At 53.2% G+C, this 26,909-nt stretch overlaps 1 protein-coding gene and 1 long non-coding RNA gene across 4 annotated transcripts; one reads left to right on the top strand and one right to left on the bottom strand.

Moving 5' to 3' along the window:
* Nucleotides 1-2,722: 2,722 nt before the first annotated feature.
* TEF (TEF transcription factor, PAR bZIP family member) lies at nt 2,723-26,241 on the bottom strand. Of its 2 annotated transcripts, none has more exons than XM_055395086.2 (4): nt 26,075-26,241; nt 12,209-12,526; nt 7,650-7,870; nt 2,723-6,290 (listed from the first exon to the last, which is right to left on the bottom strand). In XM_055395086.2, the coding sequence occupies exons 1-4, from the start codon at nt 26,175-26,177 to the stop codon at nt 6,075-6,077; spliced, it is 858 nt and encodes a 285-aa protein (XP_055251061.1). In that variant the 5' UTR covers nt 26,178-26,241; the 3' UTR covers nt 2,723-6,074. The 2 variants fall into 2 exon arrangements, with proteins under 2 accessions (XP_055251061.1, XP_055251059.1); XM_055395084.2 differs by lacking the exon at nt 26,075-26,241 and adding an exon at nt 16,134-16,433.
* Nucleotides 16,433-19,534, top strand: LOC129536265 (uncharacterized). Of its 2 annotated transcripts, none has more exons than XR_008681785.2 (4): nt 16,433-16,629; nt 18,293-18,435; nt 19,035-19,109; nt 19,295-19,534. It is a non-coding gene; the product is annotated as an uncharacterized LOC129536265 (long non-coding RNA). The 2 variants fall into 2 exon arrangements; XR_008681784.2 differs by having other exon boundaries at nt 16,434-16,883.
* Nucleotides 26,242-26,909: the final 668 nt, after the last annotated feature.

The following is a 26,909-nucleotide window of genomic DNA, read 5'->3' as shown; positions in this document are numbered from 1 at the left end:
GGGAAATAGCTCAGGGGGTGGGGTCTGGGAACCCTGACTGGATCCCACATCATCCAGTGGACACCCCCTCACCCCAACCCTGCCTGCTGCACCATGGCTGATGGCCACCAGGCCCCGAAGGCTCACATCCCTGTCAGTCAGTACCCTCTGCAGCATTGCCACAATGGCAGCTGCCACATGGGGAGCACTCGCCTTTTGCGAGCTGCCTGTGAGGCTGGGGCCCATTCTATAGGTAAAAAACCAGAAGCCCAGACAGGGTAAGTGACTTGCCCAAGGTCACACTCCAAATTGGTGATGGAGGCAGACTTGAACCTGGGACTAACTCCAAGCCTGTGTTCTTAACATGTTCTTAACATGCTTGCCAGAGATCTCCCAGCTGTGACCTATTCCAAGTCCACAGCCCCCATGCTTCCTGAGACCGCAAGAGTCTCCACTCTGGGTGAGAGCATTTGCACCCAGAGTAGAAAACACAGCGATCACAACAGATCTTCTCCAGAGACCTCAAGGGCACAAATCTCAGGGAAGGGCCTCATAGGCCCAGCTGGGTCACATGTTCATTCCTTGACCAATCAGCTGTGCCCAGGGCTGCATGTGTACTAAGTTGCTAAGTTGTGTCTGACTCTTTGCAACCCTATGGGCCATAGCCCACCAGGCTCCTCTGTCCATAGGATTCTCCAGGCAAGAATACTGGAGTGGGTTGCCACGCTCTTCTCCAGGGAATCTTCTCCACCCAGAGATCCTACCCGTGTCTCTTAAGTCTGTCTCCTGCATTGGCAGGTGGATTCTCTACCACTAGCGCCACCTGGGTCAGCTAACCATGTAGGCAACCCCTGGAGACCACAATGTGGCTCAGGGGTGTGGCAGGCCTGCACAAGGCCTTTGCCTAAAGATGTGACCCCTGGGACAAAGGATCTGTTTGAGTTACATCTGCCTCCCTGGGCCTCTTGGCATCTTATTCCCAACCTCAGTGACAGGAGGCTGGGGTGTCAGGCTTTCACGCACCCTGGGCCCTCTTCTAACTGCTTTCCTGTTTCCATCCCTTTGGCCAGCTGGTTGGGTCACATCTATCCGGGGAACTGAGGTGTGTGGATGGGGTCAGAATCTGCCCATGAACTTGGCTCTGTGACCAACGTGTGAGGTAGCCTTGGGGGCAGGTCACATCCCTTTATCCTCTCAGTTCAGTTCAGTTCAGTCGCTCAGTCGTATCCGACTCTCTGCGACCCCATGAATCACAGCACGCCAGGCCTCCCTGTCCATCACCAACTCCCGGAGTTCACTCAAACTCATGTCCATCGAGTCGGTGATGCCATCCAGCCACCTCATTCTCTGTCGTCCCCTCTCCTCCTACCCCCAATCGCTCCCAGCATCAGAGTCTTTTCCAGTGAGTCAACTCGTTGCATGAGGTGGCCAAAGTATTGGAGTTTCAGCTTTAACATAAGTCCTTTCAATGAACTCCCAAGATTGATCTCCTTTATCCTCTGGTCTCAGCTTAAATGCCACCCACAAAGAGGTCTTCTCTGATCCTCTGATATAAATGGTCTCTCCCAGATTCCCGTCTTCTCAGCCACACCACTTACCACAATCTGTCATTCTCTTATTTCTTTCTGTGTAATGTTTGTCTTTCCAAGCAGATAGTGAAGGCTGGAGGTAGGGCTGACACAAAATAGACATTTAATAAATATTTGCTGAATGACATCTCTCTCAACTTTGGTTTCCACATCTGTGCGGGGTTGTGGTGGGAGGGAACAACATTCCTGCTGTGAAGTTTAAATAAGATAGTGCCTCAAAGCACCGAGCCCAGGCTCACAGTCCTGGGAGCAGGGAGGAGGGGGAGGCTGAGCTGAAAGGCCCCGTAAGCCGTCAGGAATGGGAAGACTCGAGGGTGCAGCTGGTGGAAAGATGGGAGTAAGTGACACTGCCCTGAGGCAAAGGCCAAGGCCAGTCTAGGAAGCTGAATCTGAAAAGCGGAGACCCACTCTGGGCTTGAACTTTAGCCCTGCTGCTTTGGTGTGGGGGCGTATCACTTTGCTTTTCTGAGCTTCAGTGTTTCTTGTAAAATGGCCACTTAAAAGTCCACCTTGCCGGCCATCTCCAAACTCCAAATGCAGGTTTTTTCCTCTTAGAAACGAAACAGTTACTGGTCCCTCAAGCCACAGGAGCACAAACAGCCCGCAGCATGGGAGGCAGGGGAGAACTGCCGCAGCCGGAACACAGGCAGCACCAGCTCCAGGCACGCACACACGGAGGGAGCAGGCGCAGCAGCAAGAGTGGGCGGAGACGCGGGGAGGGGGTGGAGCTGGCAGTGGGCGCGGCCAACGGGGGGACACCCTGTTCTGCCCTGACCCCAGGAGCCTGGGCCTGTCCTGAGCAGGGGACCTGGGGATGCCAACGCTGAGTGACTCGGCCCGACAGTTCCGGCGCCCAGCAGAGGGCTGCACCCCGTGTTTAACCCTGTCTTTTAACTGTGCTGGTATCACGGCTGGAGACAGAAAATGTGGCAAAAGGAAACAGCCGTTCCCTGGTGTCCCAACCAGCTGTGCTGCACTTCCATTTGTTCTAACTGCTGAGGACGATACTGGGGCCCGCTATCTGTCCCTTCTCAGTGAACTGTGTTGCTAAGGGGGCAGGAATTACCTCCACCTGGCACGTGAGGAAACAGGTACATACTGGCTAGAGTGGCTTGGCCTTGACATGGGAAGGACAGAAAAGACAGCCCCGCGAGTCTCGTCTCAAAATATTTAATTTTGTTTGAAAAGGATACATTCCCAGCTTCCCTCCCGCCACGTCACTCGGGCCCACCAGCAGTGGCACACTCGCACGCACACACGCACATAAGGCCAGTGGGCTACGCTCTGCATCTGCCCCCCACCGGCTGGGGAGAAGGGGTTTGCGCCGTGCCTCCTTCCCCAACACTGGTGAAGGAGAGAGGGGCCTTCTGGAATGCCAGCTCCTGGGGGAGGGCGCAGAGCCCCACACACTCTGTCACATCACATGCACTTAGAAAAATAAAACCAAGTGGTGCTCTGGCGTCCCCGACACTGAAAGACAGCAATATCCACCTGGAAGTCATCTTTGCCATTTTCTAGAAAAATTTATTGCACTTAATTAACAGATGTTAAAGGAGCTCTGGGGTGGTGGGGCTTTGCCATGAAAACCAGGGGGCTTTGAGCCCTTTGCTCCCAGGGTCCCGGATAGAGAGCTGCCCAGCAGAGAGCGGCCCTTGTCAGCTGGCCCCCTTGCCAGCTACCCCACCTCTGCCTGGAGGACTGCAAACGCTGCCTGCCAGAACCACAGCAGGTCTCCCTGACCAGGGCGATGCTTACCCAGAGTCAAGGGTCACTGCTACGTGCCTTCCCCACCCTCAGGCCCCAGACAGGCAAACCCTTTGCCTTGGGTCAAAGGTAAGAGTTACCCAGGTCCTCCGCAAGACTGCTGGCCACTGTGAAAGCTCTCCCTAAATACATATATTCTATGTCTAGATATACATTTATTATATGCATATTCTTGCAACATTCCAGCTCATTCCTGATCTGTTCAGAGGTTGCAACTGAGGCAAAAGGGGGGGTGCTCAGGAAGGGATGGCCTGTCCCAGCCCACTGCAAGCCCAGGGAAAGCCCCTTACACTGGCATCTCTCGTCTCTGGTGCTTTGCAGAGAATGTCAAAGACGTGAGGACAGGAGCCTCAGTCTTTGGCCGTCAGTTTTGAGATGCAGAGAGCCCGGCAGGGAGTCAAGGAGACTCCCAACTCCACGATGGAAACTGAGGAGGAACCACCTCTCCCGCAAGGACTAAGACGACATGCTTACCTGAGCACCCTTTTCCCCAGCATGTCAATCTCCACGGACCTCTCCTTCCTGTCCCCGCTGCACTCCTGACTCAAAGGGGCTCTTCGAGAAGAGGCCAGCAGCCACGCTCTTTCCAAATGAGCACTTTGGGAAGGAACGAAACACCCACTGCCTGGGTAGGCGGGGGAGTTTGGGGCGGTGCAAGGGGATGGCACCCAGACAGGCAGAAAGAGGGACAGAGAGAAGAGACAGCAGGCCATCACCCCACCTGCTGGGGTCGGAGAGTGGACGCCACCCAGAGACTTAATGTCCATCCCTTAGAGGGGAGTAAGAAAAAACCGAGAAAACACAAACCATACACTTTCTGGCCAAAGAAAATGAAGAGCTTTTAAGCTGGTGGCTCTTCTCCCAATAACAAAATGAGAAGTGCCCTCTTGGTGGGTGGCCAGACCAGAGCGAGAGTGCCCAGGCGGGCGAGCTGCCCAGGGCAGGACACGGACATGCTGGATGCAACTGCCCTGTTGTGGTTACAAGAGTGGAAAGTGTTAACATGGTTTTCATAGAACCACGAAGTCAAAGTTGGGGGGGCAGGGGCACTGAGATCCCTCGGCCTCAGGGACCCTTGTCAAGTTCCCCAGAGAGGTGGGGGTGCAGGTCCCCGGAGGGCCGTGTGTTCCCCTGGGGTGTGGTCCACGGCCAAGGATGGCTTCCCCTGCTCCTAACATCTGTTATAAAAAGTCTTTAGGGGTCAAGGCCCAGGACTCGGAACCACCACTTTAAATAAAACCAGTGGTGAACGTGACAAAAGTGTGCCTGTCACCTCTGACCCCTCCTTACCACAGGCTGCCCGCCCTGAGCAAATAAATACACCCATCTCCAGGTGCCCGGCTGACCACAGCGAGCAGAGGGTTCCGCGGATGTCCGTAACGAGTCTTCCGGGCAGAACTGAAGGACGAGTCCAGCCGGACGTGAGAGGAAGGAGCAGCTGTGAGGTGGGCCCCTCCACCCACGCCTTGGCTGGGCCTGCACGGCTGGCCGTCTCCTGGGACCCGGATCGAGGGGTTTCTAGCCTATGTCCAAGTCCCAGGAGCCTGTTCTTCCGTATGAGCTGGGTGGGACCCTGTGACTGGGGCCCTGCCCGGGGATGCCCTCCAGGCTGCTCACACGTGGGTGGATCCTGAAGCGAGAACCAGGAAGCCCTCTTCTGCTTTTCGGGGAGAGTGGGCTCGGGCATGGCCCGCACGAGAAAGCAGAGCAAGAAAGAATGGGAGCTTCTCGAGAAACATGCCCGGTTCTCCACCCGCGGTGTTGGGGGAGGCTGGGAGGGGACCGTGGAGGCCAGTTATCTGAACACCATGCAGAAGGTGCGTCCCTGCTCCAGGAAGTTAAGCTTCCCAGATGAGGGGACTTTTCCGTTAAAATCCAAGATCTGAGCTTGGTCACTGGGTGAAGAAAAACGGCAGGCCCAAAGGCCCAGTCTGGTGGGACAAAGGAGACTCAGGCAGCCTCCATGAGTGCCCCGGAGAAAAGTAGATGAGCACGGTGACCAGGGCGCAAAGACCACCGCCCTGGGAATCTCTCCCAGCAGTGGATGGAACGCACAGGGAGCCCCTCACCAGGGTTTCCTCCTCCCAGGCCTCGAGCCACAGAGAAAAGGGGTGAGGGAGCCAGGAACGGCTGGGTGACCTTCTGCTGTAGGCCCAAATGCAAAGGTCATCCCCAGCTGTGTAGAGACCATGCCCCCATGGCCTGGTGCCCACACAGACGCTACAGAGGAGCTGGCGTGTCTTTCTACCTCTGAGAAAGATGGGAACAGAGGCTTCTCTCGCTAAGACTTTCTGGGGAGGATGACAGACCCGCCCTGCCTGGAAATGCGCCCAGCTACCTGAGAAGATGTAAGGGCGACAGCCATCACCACTCTCATTCTGCAGAGACGGGCCTGGCCCGGCCCAGGCTGGAGAAGAGGGAGAGTCAGGGAAGCCTGGGCCCCCTCGGAGAGGAGAGCCCGTGCTCCAGAGGTCCCCTTCTGGGCCAGCTGCGACAGCCAAGGACAGAGACGAAGGCTGATTCACCGCCTCATAGATTCTCTCGAGTTCCGCCAGGGAAGAGGCCGGCCCCCAGGGAAGTCGCTGCACTGGTCGTGTATGATAATGAAGCTTGAACGTGAAGGCTCCGGGGCAGGTGCGCCGCCATGCGCCCACGACGAGTCATAAGTCTCCACGCGGGGGTGGGTTTCGGGGGCCCCGGGCAGAGGTCTGAAGTGAGGCAGCGCCCCGCTGGGGGCGCGGGTTACAAGGGCCCGTACTTGGTCTCATACTTGGACACGATGGTCTTGCACTTGCCCACCTCCTTGCGCAGCTCCGCCACCTCCGTCCGCAGGGCTGTGTTCTCCTTCTCCAGGAAGGCCGCCCGGATGGTGATCTGGTTCTCCTTCAGGCGCCGGGCGTCCCGGGACCGCTTGGCCGCCACATTGTTCTTCTTGCGTCTCGTCCAGTACTTCTCGTCCTGTGGGGAAGGGTCTTTGGTGGGTCTCTCCTCTTTCCCATAAGAGAACCCACCCCTCCCCTCCTGCCAGCACTCCACCCCACCCACACCGGTTCCTCTTTTAACCCACATGGTGCAGCTGGGACCTGGGGACTCCCAGGGGCCCAGCCCTTACACCCAAGGAGCGTTATCCACAGACCTCACAGAATCCAAGTGGGACCACTGGTGGAAGGATGGGCCTTCCTCTTACCAGTGGTCTCTCTCTGCTGCTCCGACATACAGCACTGTCTGTACTCCTGCCTCACTCAGGCTGTGGCTGAGAGTCTGCACCCTGGCTCCAGTTCCCGGAGTTCACATATTGGTTCTGCCACTTTCTAGCAGGGGAACCGAGTGAGTTCCTTAACGTCATGATGTCTCCCCACCTCATCTTTACAATGGGGGATAATTACAGTAACTACCTCACAGAGTTGCCTGAGAATTAGAAGAGTTTATATGTACAAGGTGCTTATACCAATGCCTGGCTTATAGTAAGGACCCCATAAAGGTTTACCATTTTCATCGTTACTACTGTAAAAGCCTCAGAAACCTCTCAAGAGGCAGGTATGGTTATTCCCATTTTACAGATGAGGAACCTGAGGTCTGCCTGACTCCAAAGCTTAGGTGAAAAGTCCCTTTTCTGAGTTTTTCACAGTGGGGAAGGGAAAAAACTACAAAATCCTCCTCTCCTCCCCAGTCCCACTGTGAAGAGCCGACTCAGTGGAAAAGACCCTGATGCTGGGAAAGATCGAGGGCAAGAGGAGAAGGGGACAACAGATGATGAGATAGTTGGATGGCTTCATCAACTCAACGGACCAGAGTTTGAGCAAACTCCGGGAGCTGGTGAAGGACAGGGAAGCCTGGTGTGCTGCAGTCCATGGGGTCGCAACAAGTCAGACACGACGGAGTGACTGAACAACAACCCCCATCCCAGCTCCTATAAAAGCATCAGCGTGAAGGCTGCTGCTGGCTCATCCCTGGCATAGCAATGTACAGCTATCTTTTGTCCTTCAAAGTGAGGTTGTTCAATCCCGGTTTCTGTGGCCGACTGAGCTCTTGCCCAAGGGCTGGGTTGAAGCCAGGGAAGTGAGAGCATGGGCATAGCCGGCAACCAGAATGGAAAGAGAAACGCTGCGGGGAGTCAAGCTGGGGCCAAACGCCACCCGAATGCCTTTCTCTCAACTGCTGCGGGATGTGGCCCAAAGCTCTGAATGTACTCCTTTCTCGATGTGTCCCCAAGGAGGGTCAAATTTTCCTCCTGGGGAAATGGAACGGAAATTGGGGAAAGCCCCTTGACCCCTGGTCCCACGCTGCACCTCCACTGCTGCAGATGTACCAAGTTACCTTCTGCTCATCAGGGACAAAGACCTTCTTGGCCTTTTTGATCATGGGCTGGGGCTTCAGGTCCTCCTCGGCAAACTTGTGCTTCCGAGGGTTGAAGAGCTCCCCGCCGGGCACGCTGGACAGGACCAGGTCGGCAGGGTCGGGATTGAAGTTCACATCTACCTCCACGCAGTTGGGGTCGATGGGACTGGGAGTCTCTCTCTCCTTTTCCAGGGAGGATTCTGAAAGAGAGAGAGGCAGGTAGTCCTGAAAAAGCCTAGACTCACTGAACAGCCAAGGCTCATGTCACATACCCAGACACCTACTTGAATCTCAATGTCACAGAAGCTACTGCTGCTTTGAGGGAAGAAAAACTGTAAGAGCACGGGCACCCCCACAAGCCAGACTGGCATATGTGATTCAATTCAACAACACAAACACGGAAAGAATTCTTCCCTTTAGGAACAAAATGCTCAAAAGGAAACAGGGGCCTTCGAAAAAGACAAGATTTTCCGATTGTTTTTCCCCCCAGAAATGTTAAGCAAAACATTAAATCATTATACCCCCTTAGCTTCTTGTGGTTTCAAGTTCTCAAGCAATGAGAAACAGCTGAATCTCACCAGGAACTACAATGGTTTAGGGACACAGACTGAATAATGAAACGGCTTCCATCTCTGAATCCCTTGAGACGAATCAGTGGCTGTGCTCATTCTCAGTCTCATGATAACTCTGAAAGGGAGATGGGTGTTAACCTTATTTTACAGATGAGGAAACCAAGGCTTGGAGAAACGACAAGGTTTTCCTAGGGTCACATGGATGGTAAATAAACTAAAATTTAAATCTGGCCAAAAAAGCAAAAAGCAAAACCCTGTTCAAATCTTATATGTTATCAGGGATAAGTTATTTTTTAAAAATCTATACCTTTGGCCTACTTGCTCAATGCTACTTGTAAGACGACACAAAATAATTATTCAGTCAATACATACGTTATTAAACACCTACTATATGCCAAGGACTGTCCTGGCAAAGACAAAGCAGTGAACAAAACAAAAATCCTTGCCTTCATGGAATGTTATCCTATGGGGAAGGATGACGTTGAGTAAGATAAATAACAAACATCCATACACAAGTGTTGGATGCCACATGGATATTTGGGAGAACATTTCAGAAAGAGCGAACACCAAGTGCATGATCTGTGCACAGGCAAGCACTGGGAGACTTGAGAAGAGCAGAGGCCACTGGGCTGGAGTGACCAAGAGGAGGGAGTAACGTGACGGGAATAGAAAGTGTAGGACCTTTAATCCCAATAAAGCAGTGGTCTCAGTCGGGAACAAGTTTGTTCTGCAGGGGACATGTGACCCTGTTAGGGTGGAGGGGTGTGTTCCACTGGCATCTAGTGGGTAGAGGCCAAGGATGCTGCTAAACATGCTGCGGTGCACAGGACAGCCCTTTCCCCAACCCCAACAAAAAACTCTGGTCCGGACATCAACAGTGCCGCTGAATTTGACTTTCCCCCTGAGGTGAAAGAAGTCACTAGAGGGTTCTGAGCAGAGGTGTGACATGATCAGACATAGGTTTTAACTGGATCGTGCATATAACCTACTTGTATCCTATCAGACAGGTTAATTACAAACAGGGCTGAGTGTCAGAGGAGTGAATGGCCAGGGACCAACATGGTAACTATAGGAATAAACAACCAACAGCCAAGGTACCAAAGACTGGCAACTAGACCTCCCCTGTACTGCTGGTGGGAGTATAAATGGCAACAGCCACTTTGTATCCTATTTGGCAACATCTACAAAAAGCTGACTGGGTGCAAGTCAACTTCCCTTCCAGGGAGTATTCTGAAAGACAGAGAGGCAGGTGGTCCTCAAACAATCTAGAGTGAGTCTAGGTGCAAGTCAGAATCCTTCCCTTCGAACACTGGGTATCCGAAGACTCAGCTGCTCTACTCCTCGGAAAATGCCCAACAGAAAATGCATACAAAGACTCACAAAATAAGAAATTTTTTAAAAAAGAAAAAAAAACAAGGGAAAAAAAAAGACTCACACACAAATGTTCATGGCAGTGCTATTAGTCATAACCCCAACCTGAAAACATCTCTTGTGTCCATCTGCTGAAGAGTGGGTAAAAACTGTGGTGTGGTCATGCAATACAACATGGAGGGACTTCCCTGGTGGTCCAATGGTTAAGACTCTGTGCTTCCACCGCAGGAGGCACAGGTTTGATCCCTGGTGTGGAAACTAAGATCCCAAATAACGCATAGTGTGGCAAAATAAAACATGGAATATCATCCAGCAACAAAAAATGAACACAGCTCTGCTACAGGCAATAACATGGATGATTTTCACAAACGGAGTTGAGGAAAGAAGCTAGTCACAAAAGAATACATACTACTTATGTCCTTTCTACAGAGGAACTGAAAAATAAACTGTTTCATTTCTATCACATGTATAACTCTTCAGCATAAATCTTACTTTATTTGTATCATGGTTTTTCTGTCACAGTAGTCCATAAGTATGTTCCATAAATGTATTTTTAGTCACTGATAAACACATGATTTATATATTACTATAAAGCCAGCTATAGGAAGCTATAAATATGAAAGTATAAATGTAATTAACTTATAATTACTTAAAGAAGAAGAGAACGTAATATACAGTTCCATTTACAGAACGTTCATCTATAAACAAAATGAATCTCTGGTTATGGAAAGAAGGATGGAGATTACCTCTGGGGAGTGAGGACTGAGTGGGGTCAGGAGGAACTTCCAGCACACCGACAGTGTTCTCTGCCCTGACTGGGGGGTAGTTACATGGGTGGGCTCACTCTGAAGATTCGCCGAGTGGTACACCTATGATATGGGCACCTCTGGACGCCATACTTTATTAAGAAGGTTTACTTAAATACAAAACCCGAGGGAAATTCCACCTAGGGGGCCTCAGATATAAGAAGAGGGCTCATTTCCAGCTCTGTCCCCTACCCACACATGGAACCAGCCTTTCGGGACAACCTGACCAGCACAAAAATGAGCTGCCTTCAAACAAGAATTCAGCTGCAATCAGCTGAAGCCTCTGAAGCTGAACGGTTTACAGCAAAGAAACACGGGACAGAGGAGCAGGTTAAAAGGCAGTAGAGGGGTATAACCAGAAAATCCAGCATGCGTGAGACTCTACGGGACAAACAATTCAGCTTCCTCAACAAACAAACTGCAGAGAAATAAAAGGAAAGGAGACCGCACAGACTACAAGAGATTTAAGACACATAACTAACTGAAATGTGTGCGTCTCGTCTGGCTCCTGATTCAAGCAAACTGTAAAACAGTAACATTTATGAGACAACTTTTTGGAAATTTGAATGCTGGTGGATTTATTGTCAATTTCAGATGTAAAACTGGTTATTTCTGTTCTGTTTCTTAAAAAAATCCTTATACTTCACATTTATAATTGATTGAAAATAATCAGGTTAGAGGAATGAAGGAGGTTATAGAAAACAAGACTGGTTATGAGCTAATTCCTACGGAAGCTGGGTGATGGTTACTGGAGGTTCATTATAGCAGCCTTTCATAGTCATATTTGAACATTTTTCCATTATAAAAAGAAAAAAAACAGAGCATGAGAATTCCTTGGGTACAGGTTTCCTGGGTTCCACACGAGCTCGTGGGGTCTTTCCCAGGAGACATCAGCCTATATGCCTTGAACTGAGCCTGTGGAAAGCTTCGCAGAGCCCCTGAAACAGGGACCATGCCTCCTCTGATGGGTTCATGACCCAGAGGCATGAAAACCAACCAACTGGATGTAAAACAGAAAAAGGACAAGAGGATGAAGCAGGAATCCCAAAGACGGTATCGCTCCTGGCCGTGGAAATGCCTTCTTCGTGGCAGTGCCTGAGAAGTACCTGGCTAAAAAGTCAGACATCCTGAGTTCAAGTGCTGCCTCCACTTCCCATCAGCTTTGTTACCCTGGGCAAGTGAACCTAACTTCCGAGTTTCCCCACCTATAAACTAGGGATAACAGGGGACTTCCCTGGTGGTCTACACTGCCAATGCCTGGGTTTGATCCCTTGTCAGGGAACTAGGTCCCACATGCTGCAGTTAAGAGTTCACATGCCACAACCAAGACCCAGTGCGGCTAAATAAAATAAAATGGGGATAAAAGTATCAATCTTGTAAGGAGGTTTTGTGAGGATTATGTGTTAGTGCCTGGCACAGAATAAATGTTAAATAAATGTTTGCTGTTGTTATTATTATTGCCTGAGCTTCCTAAGAATCTGAGGCAAAGAGCACATGGCGGTAGAGAGCAGTACTGCGGAAAGGCAGGATGGCACTGCTTTCCTGCGAAGCCTCCGACTGGGACTGCTCACTGCACTGGGCTGACCATCTGCAGCAACCAACCGACAGGAAGGCTCCGGCTGCCGCTGAGGGGATGGCTATTTTTATCTCCAGCCTTGGGGGACTGTGCTGAAGGGTGGGGGAGCAGAGGGCTTCTGCTCATGGGAGGTCCAATGGGACCATGCAGCCCCCTGGGAAGTGGATCTCCTTGGATAAGGCGGGTGGCCCTGCCCGAAGGCCCATCACTAACCTGTGCTGGACACGGTTTCCGAGGGCTGAAAGACGGCGGTGGAGGAGGATGGTGGGGACGCCGTGGAGGAGCTGGCTGACTCCTTCCCTTCTAGCTCAGCCACCGGCAGCAGCAGGTTCTGCACCAGGTGGGTGGGGCTGGCGGGGATGCCATTCTCCAGCAGGAACTCGTCCAGGTCCATGTACTCCAGGTGGAAAGACTCGCCATCATATGGGATGGTTTTGTCCCAGATGGGCGGCATGAGGGAGGCTGAGACCGCCATGGTGCTGGCTGCTGCAGCCTCGTCTTCCTCCAGCTTTTCCTTCCCCTTTTCCTTATCTGCAGACACAAAATCTGTGATGAGACATCTCTTGAGAGAGTAACTCAACCCCAGGAGGCACGTGGTGAGCCTCACAGGGCAGAGTCACCTCTCTCGGAGTCCTAATCCATCCGTGCATGCATTTTAAGAGCCCACACTATTCTCCAGTTATAACCTGGTGCTTGAACCAGGACCACTGGTCTCCTTTAGAGATGGCAACATACCCTCATGTGCTGTACATCCATGCCTGGACTTCCTAGGATGCTCATGCTCACCACCAGCTCTGAGGCCTGATGTAGTACCAGGGCTAATTCAGAAAGGGCTGTGGGATTAGCATCTGCTGGAGAGAGGCTACCGACGGGGGTCAGGGGATGGGGAGCAGGGTTTCTGACCCTTCCTGCTATCAGGAGGGCTGACTCCTCAGGCCAAGAACTTGCTTGTTCTTCTGTCCTGTCCCCACCCTGCCTGCCACCCACTGCAGTAATGTGTGACCTTAGCCATGTTATTTAACCTCTCCCAGCTTCAGTGTCCTTCACTCTAAGTAAGAATAAAGCTCCCTTTTTGGTGAAGACTAGAGGTAACATTTGAAAGTGTCTTGTAGTGCTCCTGGCACACCCCAGGCATTCATTATTATGGTGAGCTTGCTCAGGGAAGGGATTGTGTTTGATTCATTTCTAGACTGTGGGGACCAATAAAGGAGCAGGCAAGACAGCAGACCCCAGGAAGATGAGCATACTGAAAGAAGAAGGCTGGGTTTGTAAATAGAGAGGGCCTGGAGCTGTCTTTTCAGGACCTTTTTCAGAGCAACCATTTCCAGAGACCATTTGTTTATCCCTGAATGAGCAGAGAAGACTTCAGGCAGGTTTTCTGAGAAGAAAGAGACACATGGAGCTGTAGAAGAAAGCATGCTCCCATTCAAAGCAAAACTAATCAATCAGTGGGGACATGAACCCACCTAACTGTCTCAGCCCGAAAGTTATACACGTGGATGATATCCAAGAAAGGGCAAATTGAGAAAAATACAGAAAAATGTGACAAGGTTAGAAGAAAATTCGAGTGACAGGGAGGCAAATGAGGGAAGTGGGAGATAAGATCATGACAAGCTCATAATGGGTTTTCAAATTGAGGGCGACAACTTTGAACTCTGGTTTCTGAAATGAAACAGAAATCAAATACAATTATGTTGGAAGTAAACCAGTCATGCATGGACTCCTAGACCTAAGACAGCCAAAAAGCAGCTTGTTGGTTCAATAAAAATGGACACACCCAGTGAGTTAAGAAGGTGGAGGTTTTGACAAACAGAATTTGGTCATGGCTACTAATACAAAGCAACTCGAATTCTTGCAACTGCCTTCTGTACCAGGCTTTGGTTTAAAACCAAATGGGAAGTAAGAAAGCCAAGCTTTGGTGGGCTGGGTGGGCCAGATGGCCTCCGTGTTCTCCTTCCCTGAGACACTGACTCTACATTCTGTTCAGAAATGACTGAGATTCCTGTTGGGTGGGGGTCGTGGGGATTAAAGGAGGCAGAAGGGAGAAGACGGAAAGAGCCATACTTGAGGACTAGTACCAAGTTCCAGGGTTCGTCTGGCCTAAGTAATTAAGCACACTGTTAATCAGTGTTTTTATAAGATGGAGTTTTAATTGTAGGAGATGTTCATCAGTGGTTACCAGTGATACAATGTAAGGACTGGTGATGTGACCTTAAGGAAACATCCTCACCGCTCTGAGCCTCTGCTTTCTTCATCTGAGAAGTGGGGTAATACCCTATAGGACGGCTGCAGAAGACTAAATAAGATTGTCAAGGTGCTCTGAAAGAATTCTGCAAATGTTAAGGTGGAATTATTATTATGGATGATTATTATTCGGTAATATGACAGAACCTGACAGACTTGCACACCTGTCCCAGGACAGCTTGCCTCAGCCCCAGATTTGGAACAAAGCATTGCCTTAAAAATAAACAAAAGGGTCTGCGCATATGAGGTCCTGAAGCGGAAAGAGAGAGCCTGGCCTCACCTAATGTGCTGAAGCTATTTATAACCTGACCCTGATAGCCATAGGGATGGGAGTCTCAGAACACACCCAAGAAAGGAAAAGAAATGGCATTTTTAAAAAGAAAATGAATTCCCCAAGAGCGGTAATTCACAGAAGACCCATTCCTTTCCAAATCCCTGAACGACACCAATGGTTCTTGGAAATTCAAATCTCAGAAGATAGAAAGCATATCTCAGTGCACCTGAAACTCCACTATAGGTGGTATTCCTGCTGCCTCCCTGAACCCCATGCTCTCAGACCAAAAACAAGGCCAAACTTGCTTTCCACAAAAGCCCCAAGGACCTTTGTGGCCTATGAAACAAGACAAGGGCTTCCCAGGTGGCCCAGTGGTAAGAATCTGCCTGCCAGTGCAGGAGACCCGGTTTGATCCCTGGGTCAGGAAGATACCCTGGAGGAGGAAATGGCAACCCACTCCAGTATTCTTGCGTGGAAAATCTCATGGACAGAGGAGCCTCGTGGGCTACAGTCCATGTGGTTCCAAAGAGAGGGGACTTGACTGAGCACACATAGCAGCAAACAGGACTAAGACCAACGCTGTGGCCTCAAAGTCCAGGGTCAGTCCCAAACAACCAGGCAAAGAGCCTCAGTGACCTCTTTCTGACCCTCAACCCTCTACCTTCATCCCAATCTCCCCTTCAGAAGGCACCTCCAGTCTCTTCTCCTGACACCCCTCTCCACCTCGGCAGCAGCCCTGAAACTCATTTCCAAGAAATCTCCAGTGAGGATCCAGAACCTGGGGATATTCACACGCAGGGAAGAAGACAGGTTCTCCCCGCTGGGAGGAGGACGACCATAAAGGAAAGCAGTTCGCTACGGTATATCAGGGCATCTCAAACTTTAGCGGACTGTGGAATCACGGAAGTGGGGTCGGGTCAGTTCAGTTCAGTCGCTCAGTCGTGTCCAACTCTCTGCGACCCCATGAATCACAGCACGCCAGGCCTCCCTGTCCATCACCAACTCCCGGAGTTCACTCAAACTTATGTCCACAGAGTCGGTGATGCCATCCAGCCATCTCATTCTCTGTCGTCTCCTTCTCCTCCCGCCCCCAACCTTTCCCAGCATCAGAGGTGGTGCCCCTTAAAATGCAGAGTCCTGTCTGAAGCCGCAGATCCAGTGACGGGTGGGGCCCAGAAATTGGCATTTTAAATAAGCATCCCAAGTGATTCTGATGCAGGGGTCCCCAGGGCAGGCACCCTGGAGCGTCACTGAAGTAGCTGCTGCGACCCCCATCAGCCTCCTCGGTAACCCCTTCACGTCGCGCGTGCCCCGGACCCTCCCCAATGAACCTCCTCCGCGCGACCCCCACCCGACTGCCTTCCTCACCCACCCTTCCCCACCAAGCCCCACGTGATTCCGCTTCTCTCAGCTCATCCGCGACCCCCTCCTACCCCCTTTCGCCTCGCCCTCCAGTCCCCGAATCCTTCCTGGCCCCATCCCCCGGGCTGGACCACTTCACCCGGACCTCCGACCTCCCCGGCCCCGCCCTCACAAGGCCCCGCCCTTGCAGAAACCCCGCCCCCAGAAGCGCGCGGCCCCGGACCCCCCCAGCACCCACCCACCGCCGCCTCCCCTCACCGAGGCGCGTCTCGCGTGGGGGGTTCTCCATCAGCTTCTTGAGGACCAGAGGGAAGGAGCCCGGCAGGCCCCTTTCCCCGGCTGCGCGCCCCGGCCCCGGGCCCGGCCCCGCCTGCGGCTCTACAGGCGGCTTCTTTCCACCGCCCGCGTCGGACATCGTGCCCCGCGCTCGGCTCGCGCGCGCCTCGCCTCGCCTCGCCTCGCCTCCCCCGCCCGCCTGCCCGCCCGCCCCCCGAGATGGGACGGAACCGTGCGACCCGCCGCAGCTGCCGACACGGGCAGCTACTGCGCAGGCGCGCAGCGGTGCGCCCCCCCCATCCCTACCCCGCGGGCGGACAGGCTCTGGCTTATTAATTATTCATAAGGCCAGGCCAGCTTCCCCCGATGGCGGCCTTGGATTGGCCCATCCCGCGAGAGGGGGAGGGGGCAGGCGCAGCCTTCCGACTCGTGATTGGCTAGGCCGCCCCTGGGGTAAACGCCACACGTGCGGGGCCAGGTGAGAAACAGGGCCGCAGGCCCCGCCCCGTCCTCTTCGCTGTCACCTGATTGGCGCCTGCCTGGGCCTGGGTCTGGGGGGCCCTTTCCGGCGACAGCTCCTGCCCCTCAACCCGCGCTTTCGCCTTCGCCGTAACCCCTGCCCTTCTCTCGGACCACTGTAACCGCTCTCCCTTCCCTCGCATCCCAGTCTCGCCACCTTCCGGACGCGCCACCCAGAGGAGGCGGGGCTGGCAGCGGCCATGCCTGCGGGGGGTAGCCTATCAGAGAGACCCCTGGGGTCCCCGCGGCCGTTTCCCCCCTCCTCGGCAGCCCCCCCACGCCCCGCGGATCACGTGGAGCTGCAGCTGAGTCCCGCCGCGTAGGGAGCGGGGGGAAGAGGAGGAAGGCGCGGAATAGCCAATGGAGGGCGGGGGGCGGGACCCGGGGCGGTGCACGAGGCGCAGCACGTGCGGGGCTGCGGCGGGGAGGGAACGGGTGGGCCTTTCTGTTCTGGGGACTCTGCCCAGGGTCGTGGTACCGGCACTCACAGCGCAGCCTTTACCCCGCCTCTCCCCTACCCCGCGACCTAGAGGTTGGCTTAGGGCAGGGTCGGGGACGGCGACCTGCCCGCCCATAGGGACGTAGGGACGGACGGAGCAGGCTTGGCTGCCGCTGAAGATGGTGTCAGATTCTACCCCCTGATTCCGGGTTTCTGGTGCGGGCGTGGCGGCCAGATAAACACTAGCGTGGAGGGCGCATTCTTGAGGCCGCGGGTGGAGAGAGGGCCCGGGCCCTGAGCCAGGGCGGGAGTAGGAGCTTCAATCCTCGTGCTTAACTAGCCTGTGACCTTGGGAAAGTCCAGTTGCTTCACCCGAGCCTGTTTCCTCGTCCATAAAATATAGGAATTGGGCTGGATAAATCTCAAGTCCTAAACAGCTCTGAAATTCTGTTCCTCTCTAGGACATTCCCTTCTTTTTCCTAGGGAGAAAAAAACCAAAATTCCTCCCTCTCAAAATATATGCAGATGCTTCCAAGAAGTTCATCAGGAAACTTGGTGCATACAAATGTCAAGCGTGAGGTTGGGAGGCGGACACATGCAGAGTCCTTCTAGGAACCTGCTCCTACAGGTCACCCGAACTTTGTACCTCTTGATAGCAGGAATCATACCCTGCTTTGAACCCAAACAATACTAGGTAGCAGGGACTTTGGCTTATTTATCCCTATGAGACCAGTGACTTTAGTTTATTTGTTCCTATGAGACCAGTGACTCTTCCCTTCCAGGAGGGAGGTTGCGAGATGTAGGGCACAGTCCTTGATTCATAGAGTAAGTGTGTGACCGCAACACCCAGCTAGCTGAAAGTTATCAGGCTGATACAATCAGTACTGGCAGTTGAAGAAAGAGGCTGGGCGCCTGAGCAAGCCTGGAAAGCAAAAGATTTGAAGGAACTCTGGATGGTGGCGGAGGATAGGTGATGAAGCCTGACTCCAAAATTCAAGTTCTCATAGCCTCACTACTTAGATTATAATCACTTTCTGAGTCTGATATCTCCAGCCTATTGCTTCATCTCTGCAGGCCACCTTTCCTATTCTGTATCTGAGAGAGATGGGGAAGGACTGACCTTGTGAGGCTAGCGTAAACCAGTTCATGTGAAATGCACAGTTGTTTTTGTTTTGTTGTTTAGTGGCAAAGTGGTGTCCAACTTTTTGTGACCCCATGGACTGTAGCCTGCCAGGCTTCTCTGTCCATGGCGTTTCCCAGGCAAGAATCCTTCTCCAGCGGATCTTCCCAACCCAGGGATGCAACCCATGTTTCCTGCATTGGCAGGTGGGTTCTTTACCACTGAGCCACCAGGGAAGCCCTAAAATGCACAATTGCAAACATGAAATAAACAAGTCATTTTCATAGCTTTGCTACCCTTGATGGGTACAAATCCACTGCTTGATGTATCCATTATCCTAGAGGCAGGTACAGTGCCCATGTCACTCTGTTTAGTGAAAGTACTAAATTATGTTCAGAACATCTGGTGTGTTGCAGAGTTGTTATTAGTGGGAATTCTGTATGTGGCTAAACTCAGGTATCTTTAGGATAAACTGACCTAAAGGTTTTTAGAAACAAATTTCAAAGGACATTCCAGGGAAATTGATTAAAACAAAGTATGGGGGAAAAGTATGAGTTTAAAAAAGACAGTGGCTAATTTGGCCAGGGAGAGACTTACTGGATTACTGTTAAATGTATATTTTCATAGCTAATATGACACTATTGAAGGGAAAAAAATTTTCAAGGTATTAAGGAGGATTTATAGTAACAAAACAGTGGAAAGTTGTAACATTCGTTTATGACAAAGGTGGTATGTAGTATGAGATTTTTCATTTAGTTTTTTTTTAAGATTAAAAAAAGTTAAAAAAAATTTTTTAAATCTACAGCTGTTCAAAAGGGATAATACCCACTTCATTTACCACCCAGCCTGGAGCAACTGATCTAACAGGCAAGTGGCACTGGTAAGCAGGTTAAGAAGCTGGGTAAACAGTTTAGGGCTTTAAAACTTTGTTCTGATTTAGTCCTCTGTTCATGTACTGACATTCCCCAAAGAGGGTTTTTCCCCCTGGATAACCACAGGGTAAATGGTGTGTCACAAACACCACAGGAACGTCATAAACATGTTCTCTCTCGCGCTTACTTGCAGGCTGGGGGTTTAGCCATGCTGCCGACTGGCAACATTCAACAGCACCATCCAGGAGGCGGGCGCCATTATGTTCTTGTCTTCATTCTCCTGCGGATCCGAGAAGACCCGCAGCGTCCTCTCTGCCTTTGTCTCTTATCAGTAAAGTGGGGATAACATTGCAGCCCCTCCTCTTAGTGTGAAAAGCAGTTAGCTCATTTCCACAGTGTTTCATAGTGTTCCATAGTGTAATTTCCATAGAGAGCCCTGACAAAGAAATAAACTCTATGAAAAGAACATGTTGTTACATGGTTAAGATGTTAAAACTGTGAAGTAGTGCCTTTGTATTCTAAAGTATTAGGGTTTCAATGCAGCAGCTTCTTGAGGGAGGTGGGGCTCCTGGGGCAGCGCTGACGTTGTGGGGATGAGATACAGGCCTGGGTAGAGACCTTCCTCAGTGGCTGCCTGACCTCTTGTCCAAACAAGTGACTTCTGCTGCCTAAGTCTCACATATTCTTCTATTGGAAACAGAAATGAATCTGCCTACCTCACAGGGTAGATACGAGGATTACGTGTGGGAAGCAATGTCAAGTGCCAGCCTGAATGGTGTATGGCATGGATTGCTTGGGCCTCCACCCGTCCCCTTCATTCAGGTTGTGTTGGGTGAGGAGTAAGATTCTTTGAGATGGGGGGACAAGGTGGGTTCTAGAGTCTAAGCTACAGCAGAGAAGGGATGTGAAATGTCCATTTTCCAGAGCTGGTCTGGCTTTAAATTCTACTCTTTAGTGTTCCAGAAACTGGCTAACCAACCTAAGTTAAAAATTTAATTCAATTGAACATATGCAGAACAAGGGCCTTACATGAAGCCATTATGCCAATTTGAGTTATTTAAACTTGAAGCTCAGAGGAGCTAAAACTCTAGCATGGAACCTTTGGCCAGACACCCCATAATGACCTCTTTAGCCTCATAGTCAGCATCTTGCAGGACAGTACGACCCTATCTCCTGACTTCCTGCAAAATGTGACATGAGCCTGGTGTCTGCAAGAGCAGGGTGATGAGAAGGCTTCCACTGAGCACTAACAAAGGCCAGTTATCTGTGTGCTTTGCGATCCCAAATGCAGGAGAGCACAAAGCTTTGTTCAGAGTAGTCACCCAGTAAATATTTGTTGGCTCACTTTGTTGTTAGTGCCAGTAGGAGGGCTAACAAAAACTTTGCAGAGCTAGGTCATACACATTTGGAACATTATTAACATTAAGTAACACTCGTGTTTAATTCACAAACCTAGAATAGTAAATAAAAGCCACCCTTATGGCGTGCCCTCCACCACTATCCTTGCCAGCGACTGCCTGTTCCTTAGCCCACATACCTGTGGCTGCAGAGTTCTGGGCCGCGGTCTGTACCTTGGTCTCAGTGTGTTCTAGGGGAGAGGTGGTGGGTGGAGGCCCTTCACCAACTCTTGCCCATCTCTCAGTACTCTCAAGAGTACTTAGTTTCCTGTTTGGCTTGCATTTTGTCCACTGCCCAGCTTAGAAATATAGAATGATATCCACCCTAAGAGTACTGTTTCCAGAGAGAAGCCCTTACCTGAAGGCTCTGCCACATCTCAACAGCCACTTTCTGACAGCTAAGGGTCGCTCCCGTGGGGCGGGGTTGGTAGGGAGTGGACTCTGGAGCTGGAACGTGTAGGTCTGATTCCTGCTTGGACTACTTCCTGTGTAACCTTGGGCAAGTTACTTAACCTCTCTGAGCCTGAGACGGAAAGGAGCAGTTCAGGCACACTGTTGAGAATAGCACTTGGGAGCATAACACTCATTCACCTGAAGTTTGCCTCTTACTACAATCCCATGTTGGGTTGTCCTGGAAACATCCCATTCCTCCCAACCGGCCACTTCCCCAAGAATAGTTGGGGGGAGGGTGGGACCTTGTAGTCAGGGAAAAGATGGCCTCACTCTTCTTTATGACCTTCAAGGCCCTGCAGGCTTTCCCCTTGCAGGTCTCTCTAACCTCACTCTTCTTTCCCACTTACTCACCTTCTGCAGCCACAGTGGCCTTTTATTCCTCAGACACGTGTCATTCTTGACCCAAACAGGGCCTTTGCAGGTGCTGTTCCCCCAGCCTGAAAGTTCATGGTGTAACTGGCCCTTCCTCAGCCTCCAGGCCTTGGCTCAAATGTCCCCCTCTCAGAGAGGTTGGCCCTGACCCTCCGGATTGCTGTCTCTCTCCCCACCGGAATGCAAACAGCAGGTGGGCAGGGCAGTGTTTGTCTCACGGTTCCTGGGCCACACATGAGCGAGCACTCAGCATGATGAGCGTTTGGATGACTGGGGAGATGCTGCCCTGAGATGTGGTTCTGGAGACCCCGGGGAAGCCTGCGGATAGGGAGGAGCCTGGAAGCAGGCAAGGCTGGGTTGGAGCCCCTCGACAACTGTGTGGCCTTCCCGTCTCTGAGCGTCAGTCTCCTGGTCTGTAGAATGGATAATCACCCCTCTCTTGCAAAACTGTTTCACAGATAGTAATGTAAAAGCACTGAGCATAGTTCCCAGCCACACCTGGGAAACAGGGGCCATTAGAACCAGGATTCATTCCCTTAACAACCTAGCCTTGGGACAGTCCCATTAGGATGCAAAAGTCATCTGGATTGCTGGACACCGATGTCAGTGTCTGGCACTAGGTGAAAATGAGTTTCTCACATTTCTCTGATTGGTGATCGGTGTTGGGTGGGGGGACAGGTAGAGAAGAAAGGTAAGCCCCTGACATGGGAGGTAAAGAAGAAGCTGGCCTGCGGACTGGCCCTAGGGGTAGCCAGTTCCTCTGAGTGTGTTGCCTTACCATTAGGAGATGGTAGCGAGGGTTAGGGGCTTCCCAAGTGGCATTGTGGTAAAGAATCTGCCTGCCAATGTAGAAGGCACAAGGGACTCGGGTTCGATCCCTGGGTTGAGAAGATCCCCTGGGGAAAGAAATGGCAACCCATTCCGGCGTTCTTGCCTGGAAAATTCCACGGACAGAGGAGCCTGTCGGGCTACAGTCCATCAGGTCGCCAAGAGTCAGACACGACTGAGCGACCGAGCACAGCACAGCACAGCACAATGAGGATTAGAGATAACACATGCAATACGTGTAAGGCCACTTCTCCAGGCTCGTCTTCCATGGAAGCAAATTTTGTGATTTCTTGCTCTGGTTCCCCCAGGCTGGGAGCGGAGGCGACCGCATAGACTGTCACTGAGGCCAAGCCCAGGGCAGCCTGGGCTGCTCTGAGTCCACCTGCTCTCCTGCTCACCTCAGTTCCCCAAAGGGAGGTTACCCAGACCCCTGCTTCTGCCCCAGCAGGTCCCACCAAGCCAGCTCAGCGGGGCTGTCCTGCTTGGCATAGGACTGATGGCACCGTGACCCTAGGAACCTCAGCACATGTTTCCATGGAGACAGCCCTGTGTATGTGCCCACAGCCTTGCCACATCCACTTCTTTCTAGGAGAATATACACGGAAAGGAGGGAGTGAGGGTCAGACGGCAGATGTGATATCTGTGGAAGGAGCCTAACCAGGCCCAGCTGCTGTTTGTCTTTTGCAGAGAAAATAGCGTGGCACTTCACAGTTTGTAAATGCTTTCATCTGGGATATGTCATTTAATCCTGGCCACAAGCCTGTGAAGCAGGTATTCTTTTCACAGATTGGGGACAGAGAGAAGCATGTCAGGGATTCCTGCTGGGTAGCCCACAGTGATTCCAGTTAGGAGCTCCTGACCTGGGGACCCCGCCTGCCCAGCTCAAAGTGAAGGCCTTGTCCCACCTCTGGTGTGCTTTCACGCTCTGTGGTTCCCTAAGAAGGAGGCCTGAGTGACCAAAGCTGGCAGAAAGGTGAGGTATCGGCCTCTGAGCACAGCCAAGGAGTTGGGGAGTAAAAGCGCAAACCATGTGGTTTGAGAATCTGCGTCCTTCTGGAAGCTGGAGAAGAAAGTGGAGGGTGAGCAGTCTGGAACGGAATGCCTCCTGGGAGAGGATCCACAGGAGAAAAGGCAGGCAAGGAAGCAGGAAGAATGGTCCTTAGGGATCAGGGCCCACAGACAGAGGGGAAACTGAGTCAAGGCTTGGGGCACAGACCCACTCTCTTGCTGGACAGAGATTTCTCTGCCCACAAGAAAGCTGGTTGCCTGAGTGGCCCAGAGTGACAGAGCCACAGGGTGGTGGTTGTAGCCTGAAGACAAGGAGTCTGGAGCCTGATCAGCACTGTTGGAGAAAGTCTGCTCCCCTAGGAAGTTGGGGAGGGGGTCTACACAGCCTGGGAAGGGAGGCCCAGGGGCAGCAAGACCCAGAGGCCCCGCGGTCGGGGTTCAAGGAGCATCGTTGAACTAGAACACAGTCTGCAGGGAGAGCAGGGTCTTGTGAGGGCGTGGTCTCACCATCCTCAGGACTCCCCTCGGATGTCTGCTCCCGCTGGACCCCAGGTGTGCTCTGCACGTGACCCATGACCCCCCTGTGAGCTGAAGCGCAGGAGGCAACCAGACCTCTGTCATCCTCCTTCCAGGGGGATTGAAGTCAGCGTGAGGAACGCACACAGGGAGAAAAGCCCCTTCGTCAAGAACTTTTAAAGCACAGGTTGTTCCTTGAACAACTCGGGTTTGAACCACGCGGGTTCCACTTATACGTGGATTTTTTTTTCACTAAACATATACAGTACTACCCAATCTGTGGCTGGTTGAATCTGAGGATGTGGAACCATGGATCTGGGGGTGACCATAAAGTTACAGGCAGGTTTTCAACTTGGGCCCTAACCCCCGAGTTGTGCCAGGGTCAAGTACACTTTTTCCATGCCGGCTGGGAATTCCAGCTTTGATGGCCTGTGCCCTGTCTTCACCATGGTACACTGCCTTCAGGTGGATACTTTCATGAAAGATTTGGAGAGTCTGGGAGCTTTGGAAAGTGGCGACAGCAGATGGAAGGCAGTATTAAGAGTGAAGTCTTTGTGGGGTGTACTGGCTCCCTTGAGTCTCCAACCCTCATCCCCTCATTTTATCTACCCGTCGGCATCTCTCAATCTGTCAGGGTCTCATGCCTTGGACCCTCAGTGAGAGGCCACATAGAGAAGAGACAGGAGGTGTCCTAAGACTGGTCTGTCTCCCATGGACCAGCCCAGCTGTACCAGACCCACCGTCCTCTGTCAGTTTGCCAGCTCTTGACAAAGCTCTGCCTGAGACCCTGGGGTGGGGGGCAGGCAGGGTTCCTCTATGCTGGGCCTGGACTATGCCATCCACAGTGACTGATGGGGGCGTTCCACAGGGCTCTGGGGATCAAGTGGGATCTGGCAACCAGCAGCTGCTGCCACGCTTCATAAGCCTTGTTGCCCTGGTATGAGGAGCTGCACCCTGAGTCACCCCCAAGAACCCTTCCCTGCCCAGATGGGAGCTGTCCCCACAGACCCACCAGCAGCCCAGCTGCCCCCTGTGCCTGCCCTAGGCCATAGGGCCACCCTGCCTTCTCTAGCGCTCAGGCCAAGAAGGGAGCCCTTCACATCCAGACGTCCCGCCTCACCTCCCCACATGGGACGTTCAGAGATGGCAAGAAAAAGTCAGCCGTGGTTCTTTTTCAGGCCAAGCTGTGAGTTTCCGGAGGGGATGGGCTTCTGGCGAGCAGCCAGGACTCTGAGTACCGGGAGGGCACAGACTGCCCACAGATGAGGTCCAAGGGGCCCAGAGCTCCATGAGAGAGAGCCCACAGGGGACCCTGCCATGAGCTTGGGGCACTACCTTCCTCCCTCAGGCGGTGTCTCTGAGCTCAGAGCCTGCCACCCTCCTTTCCTGAGCCTGCCTCTCTGAGAGGCGTGTCCAGGCAGGGGCTGTGGTGTGCGTCCTCGGGCCCCAGAATTTGGGAGTGGGCTAAGGGTCCTCTGGAAGGGGGGCCTGCAGGCACAGCTGGGGCTACCTGGTGATGGGGTGGATCCGCAGGGGAGGTGAGGTGTTGGGAGGGAAGGGAGAGGCCTGAGAAAGGTCCCCTGAAGGGTCACCTGGCACTCGGGTCAGGCTCTGGCAGCCTGGGGGAGCTGGGCTCCATTAAAGGCACCCCTGGGGTTTGAGAAATGAGGCCCTGACGTCTCAGAACAGAAGAGGTATGAGGAAATATTTGTTGGGAGGGAGCGCCCCGAGCAGACTGGCCCCCAGAGTTCTCGTGGCCCCAGGGTTTCTCAGGCGGGACTCAGGAGACACCTGGTGCCGGCCGCCGGCTCTGCCCCTCGTCCACACCCTCCTCCACAGGCTCCCTCACCCCGTGTTTGCCTGTGGTATCCTAGGAAGCGGGGCTTCCAGCCTGTGGTCCTGTTACATAACAGCCTACATCCCGTTGCCGGGTCCAACACCTCCGGTGAGCGGGAGCTGAAGCAGGCGCCTGGAGGCCAGCCTCTCCTCCGGGACACAGGCGGCCGGCTGCCCGAACCCACAGCTTCTGCTGGTCCCCTGCACCCCGACACGTGGAGGGGGGAACGTAATAAGCCGTCAGCATCTGGTGCGTTCCTTCAGCAGGGCCCTCTGGTCCTGTCCTGGTCGCACGTGAGCCCCGCAACTGTCAGTGGCCACATGCTGGCCGCAGCTTCCCAGGGCCAGCAGGCCTGGGGGGGCAGCCCCAGGGAGGCAGAGGCCCTCCCCACCGTGACCCTCTCTGCACCCCGGCCCTTCCTCGCCCGGGGAAGAAGCCAAGGGCAGACCCTGCTGAGGGCCCTCCCTAGCCTGGAGATGCCTGTCCGGTCCTGGTGCCTGCAGCGGCCCCCACCCCTCAGGCACCTGGGCGGCTGGCCATTGCAGGCCACCTCCGCTCCTACCTGTCCTCTTCTCTGGCCAAGGCAAAGAGTGCTCGAGCAGGGACTTGAGGACCTCCGGCATGTCCATGGCAGGGGCCACTCCGATCCGGTCACAGCTCGACATGGCCCGGCGGGAGGTGCTCGCTGGGGGAGTTTAGAAGCAGCTGGAGAGGCAGGCTCTGGCCCAGGGAGAGCTGCAGGCTCTGGAGGCAGGCGGGGCGGGAGCCCGAGGCAACCAATGGGCAGCACGGGCCCTGGCCCGCCCGTCCACCCCCGGCTCGGCCACCTGCCAGCTCCGGCTGCAGCCAGGCCTTCCCTTCCCGCTGCCTGGCAGGGCGGGCCTGGCCCAGCGCCAGCATCAGCACGTGGAGCCACAGCGCCAATCCTCTGACAGAGAGCCTGGTGTTATCTAACTTTGCAAAGGGAAGTTCTCCCCCAGGCTGGGAGCCAGAGCCGGGCCTGCCAGGTGAGAACAGTGAGCTGGCTGCCCGCCCACAGCGAGCGTGCACCGCACACTCAGGCCCGCTCAGCAAAGAAACTCCAGAGGCCAGGCCCTGCGGGGACCCGCAACCCTGGCTACAGGCAGCTGGGTACAGAGGATGTACTGTGTTGGTGAGAACAGGCCCACGAGTGGGCGTCACGCACTTACCTGCAAGCTTGTGAGTCTCCAGGGGGTGTATAGGCTGTGTACATGCACACGGTGTGCGTGTGGCACGGGTAATTGGGGCTTTACGCTATCTGCAGAACCTGAAGCCTGCTCTTCTAAGGGGAGGGACAAATCTGCAGCCTGAGATCCCTTTGGCCTTCGGGGACGGCGGGGAGGGGGAGATGAGGCACGTGCCCAGCGGACAGGCAC

Source organism: Moschus berezovskii, chromosome 6 (genome assembly GCF_049115385.1).
Source record: "Moschus berezovskii isolate FMDL1 chromosome 6, NW_MosBer_1.0, whole genome shotgun sequence".
NCBI classification, from domain to species: domain Eukaryota; kingdom Metazoa; phylum Chordata; class Mammalia; order Artiodactyla; family Moschidae; genus Moschus; species Moschus berezovskii.
The sequence above is the reverse complement of the archived record's forward strand: the minus strand, read 5'-3'. Positions and strand labels throughout refer to the sequence as shown.

Excerpts from the sequence above, each read along its gene's own strand:
- TEF (XM_055395084.2), bottom strand. The coding sequence starts at position 16,290 with ATGTCCGACGCGGGCGGTGGAAAGAAGCCGCCTGTAGAGCCGCAGGCG. Across the intron at positions 12,527-16,133 it reads CCCACGCGAGACGCGCCTCG|ATAAGGAAAAGGGGAAGGAA; the intron begins GTGAGGGGAGGC and ends TTGTGTCTGCAG. Across the intron at positions 7,871-12,208 it reads GGAAACCGTGTCCAGCACAG|AATCCTCCCTGGAAAAGGAG; the intron begins GTTAGTGATGGG and ends TCTCTCTTTCAG.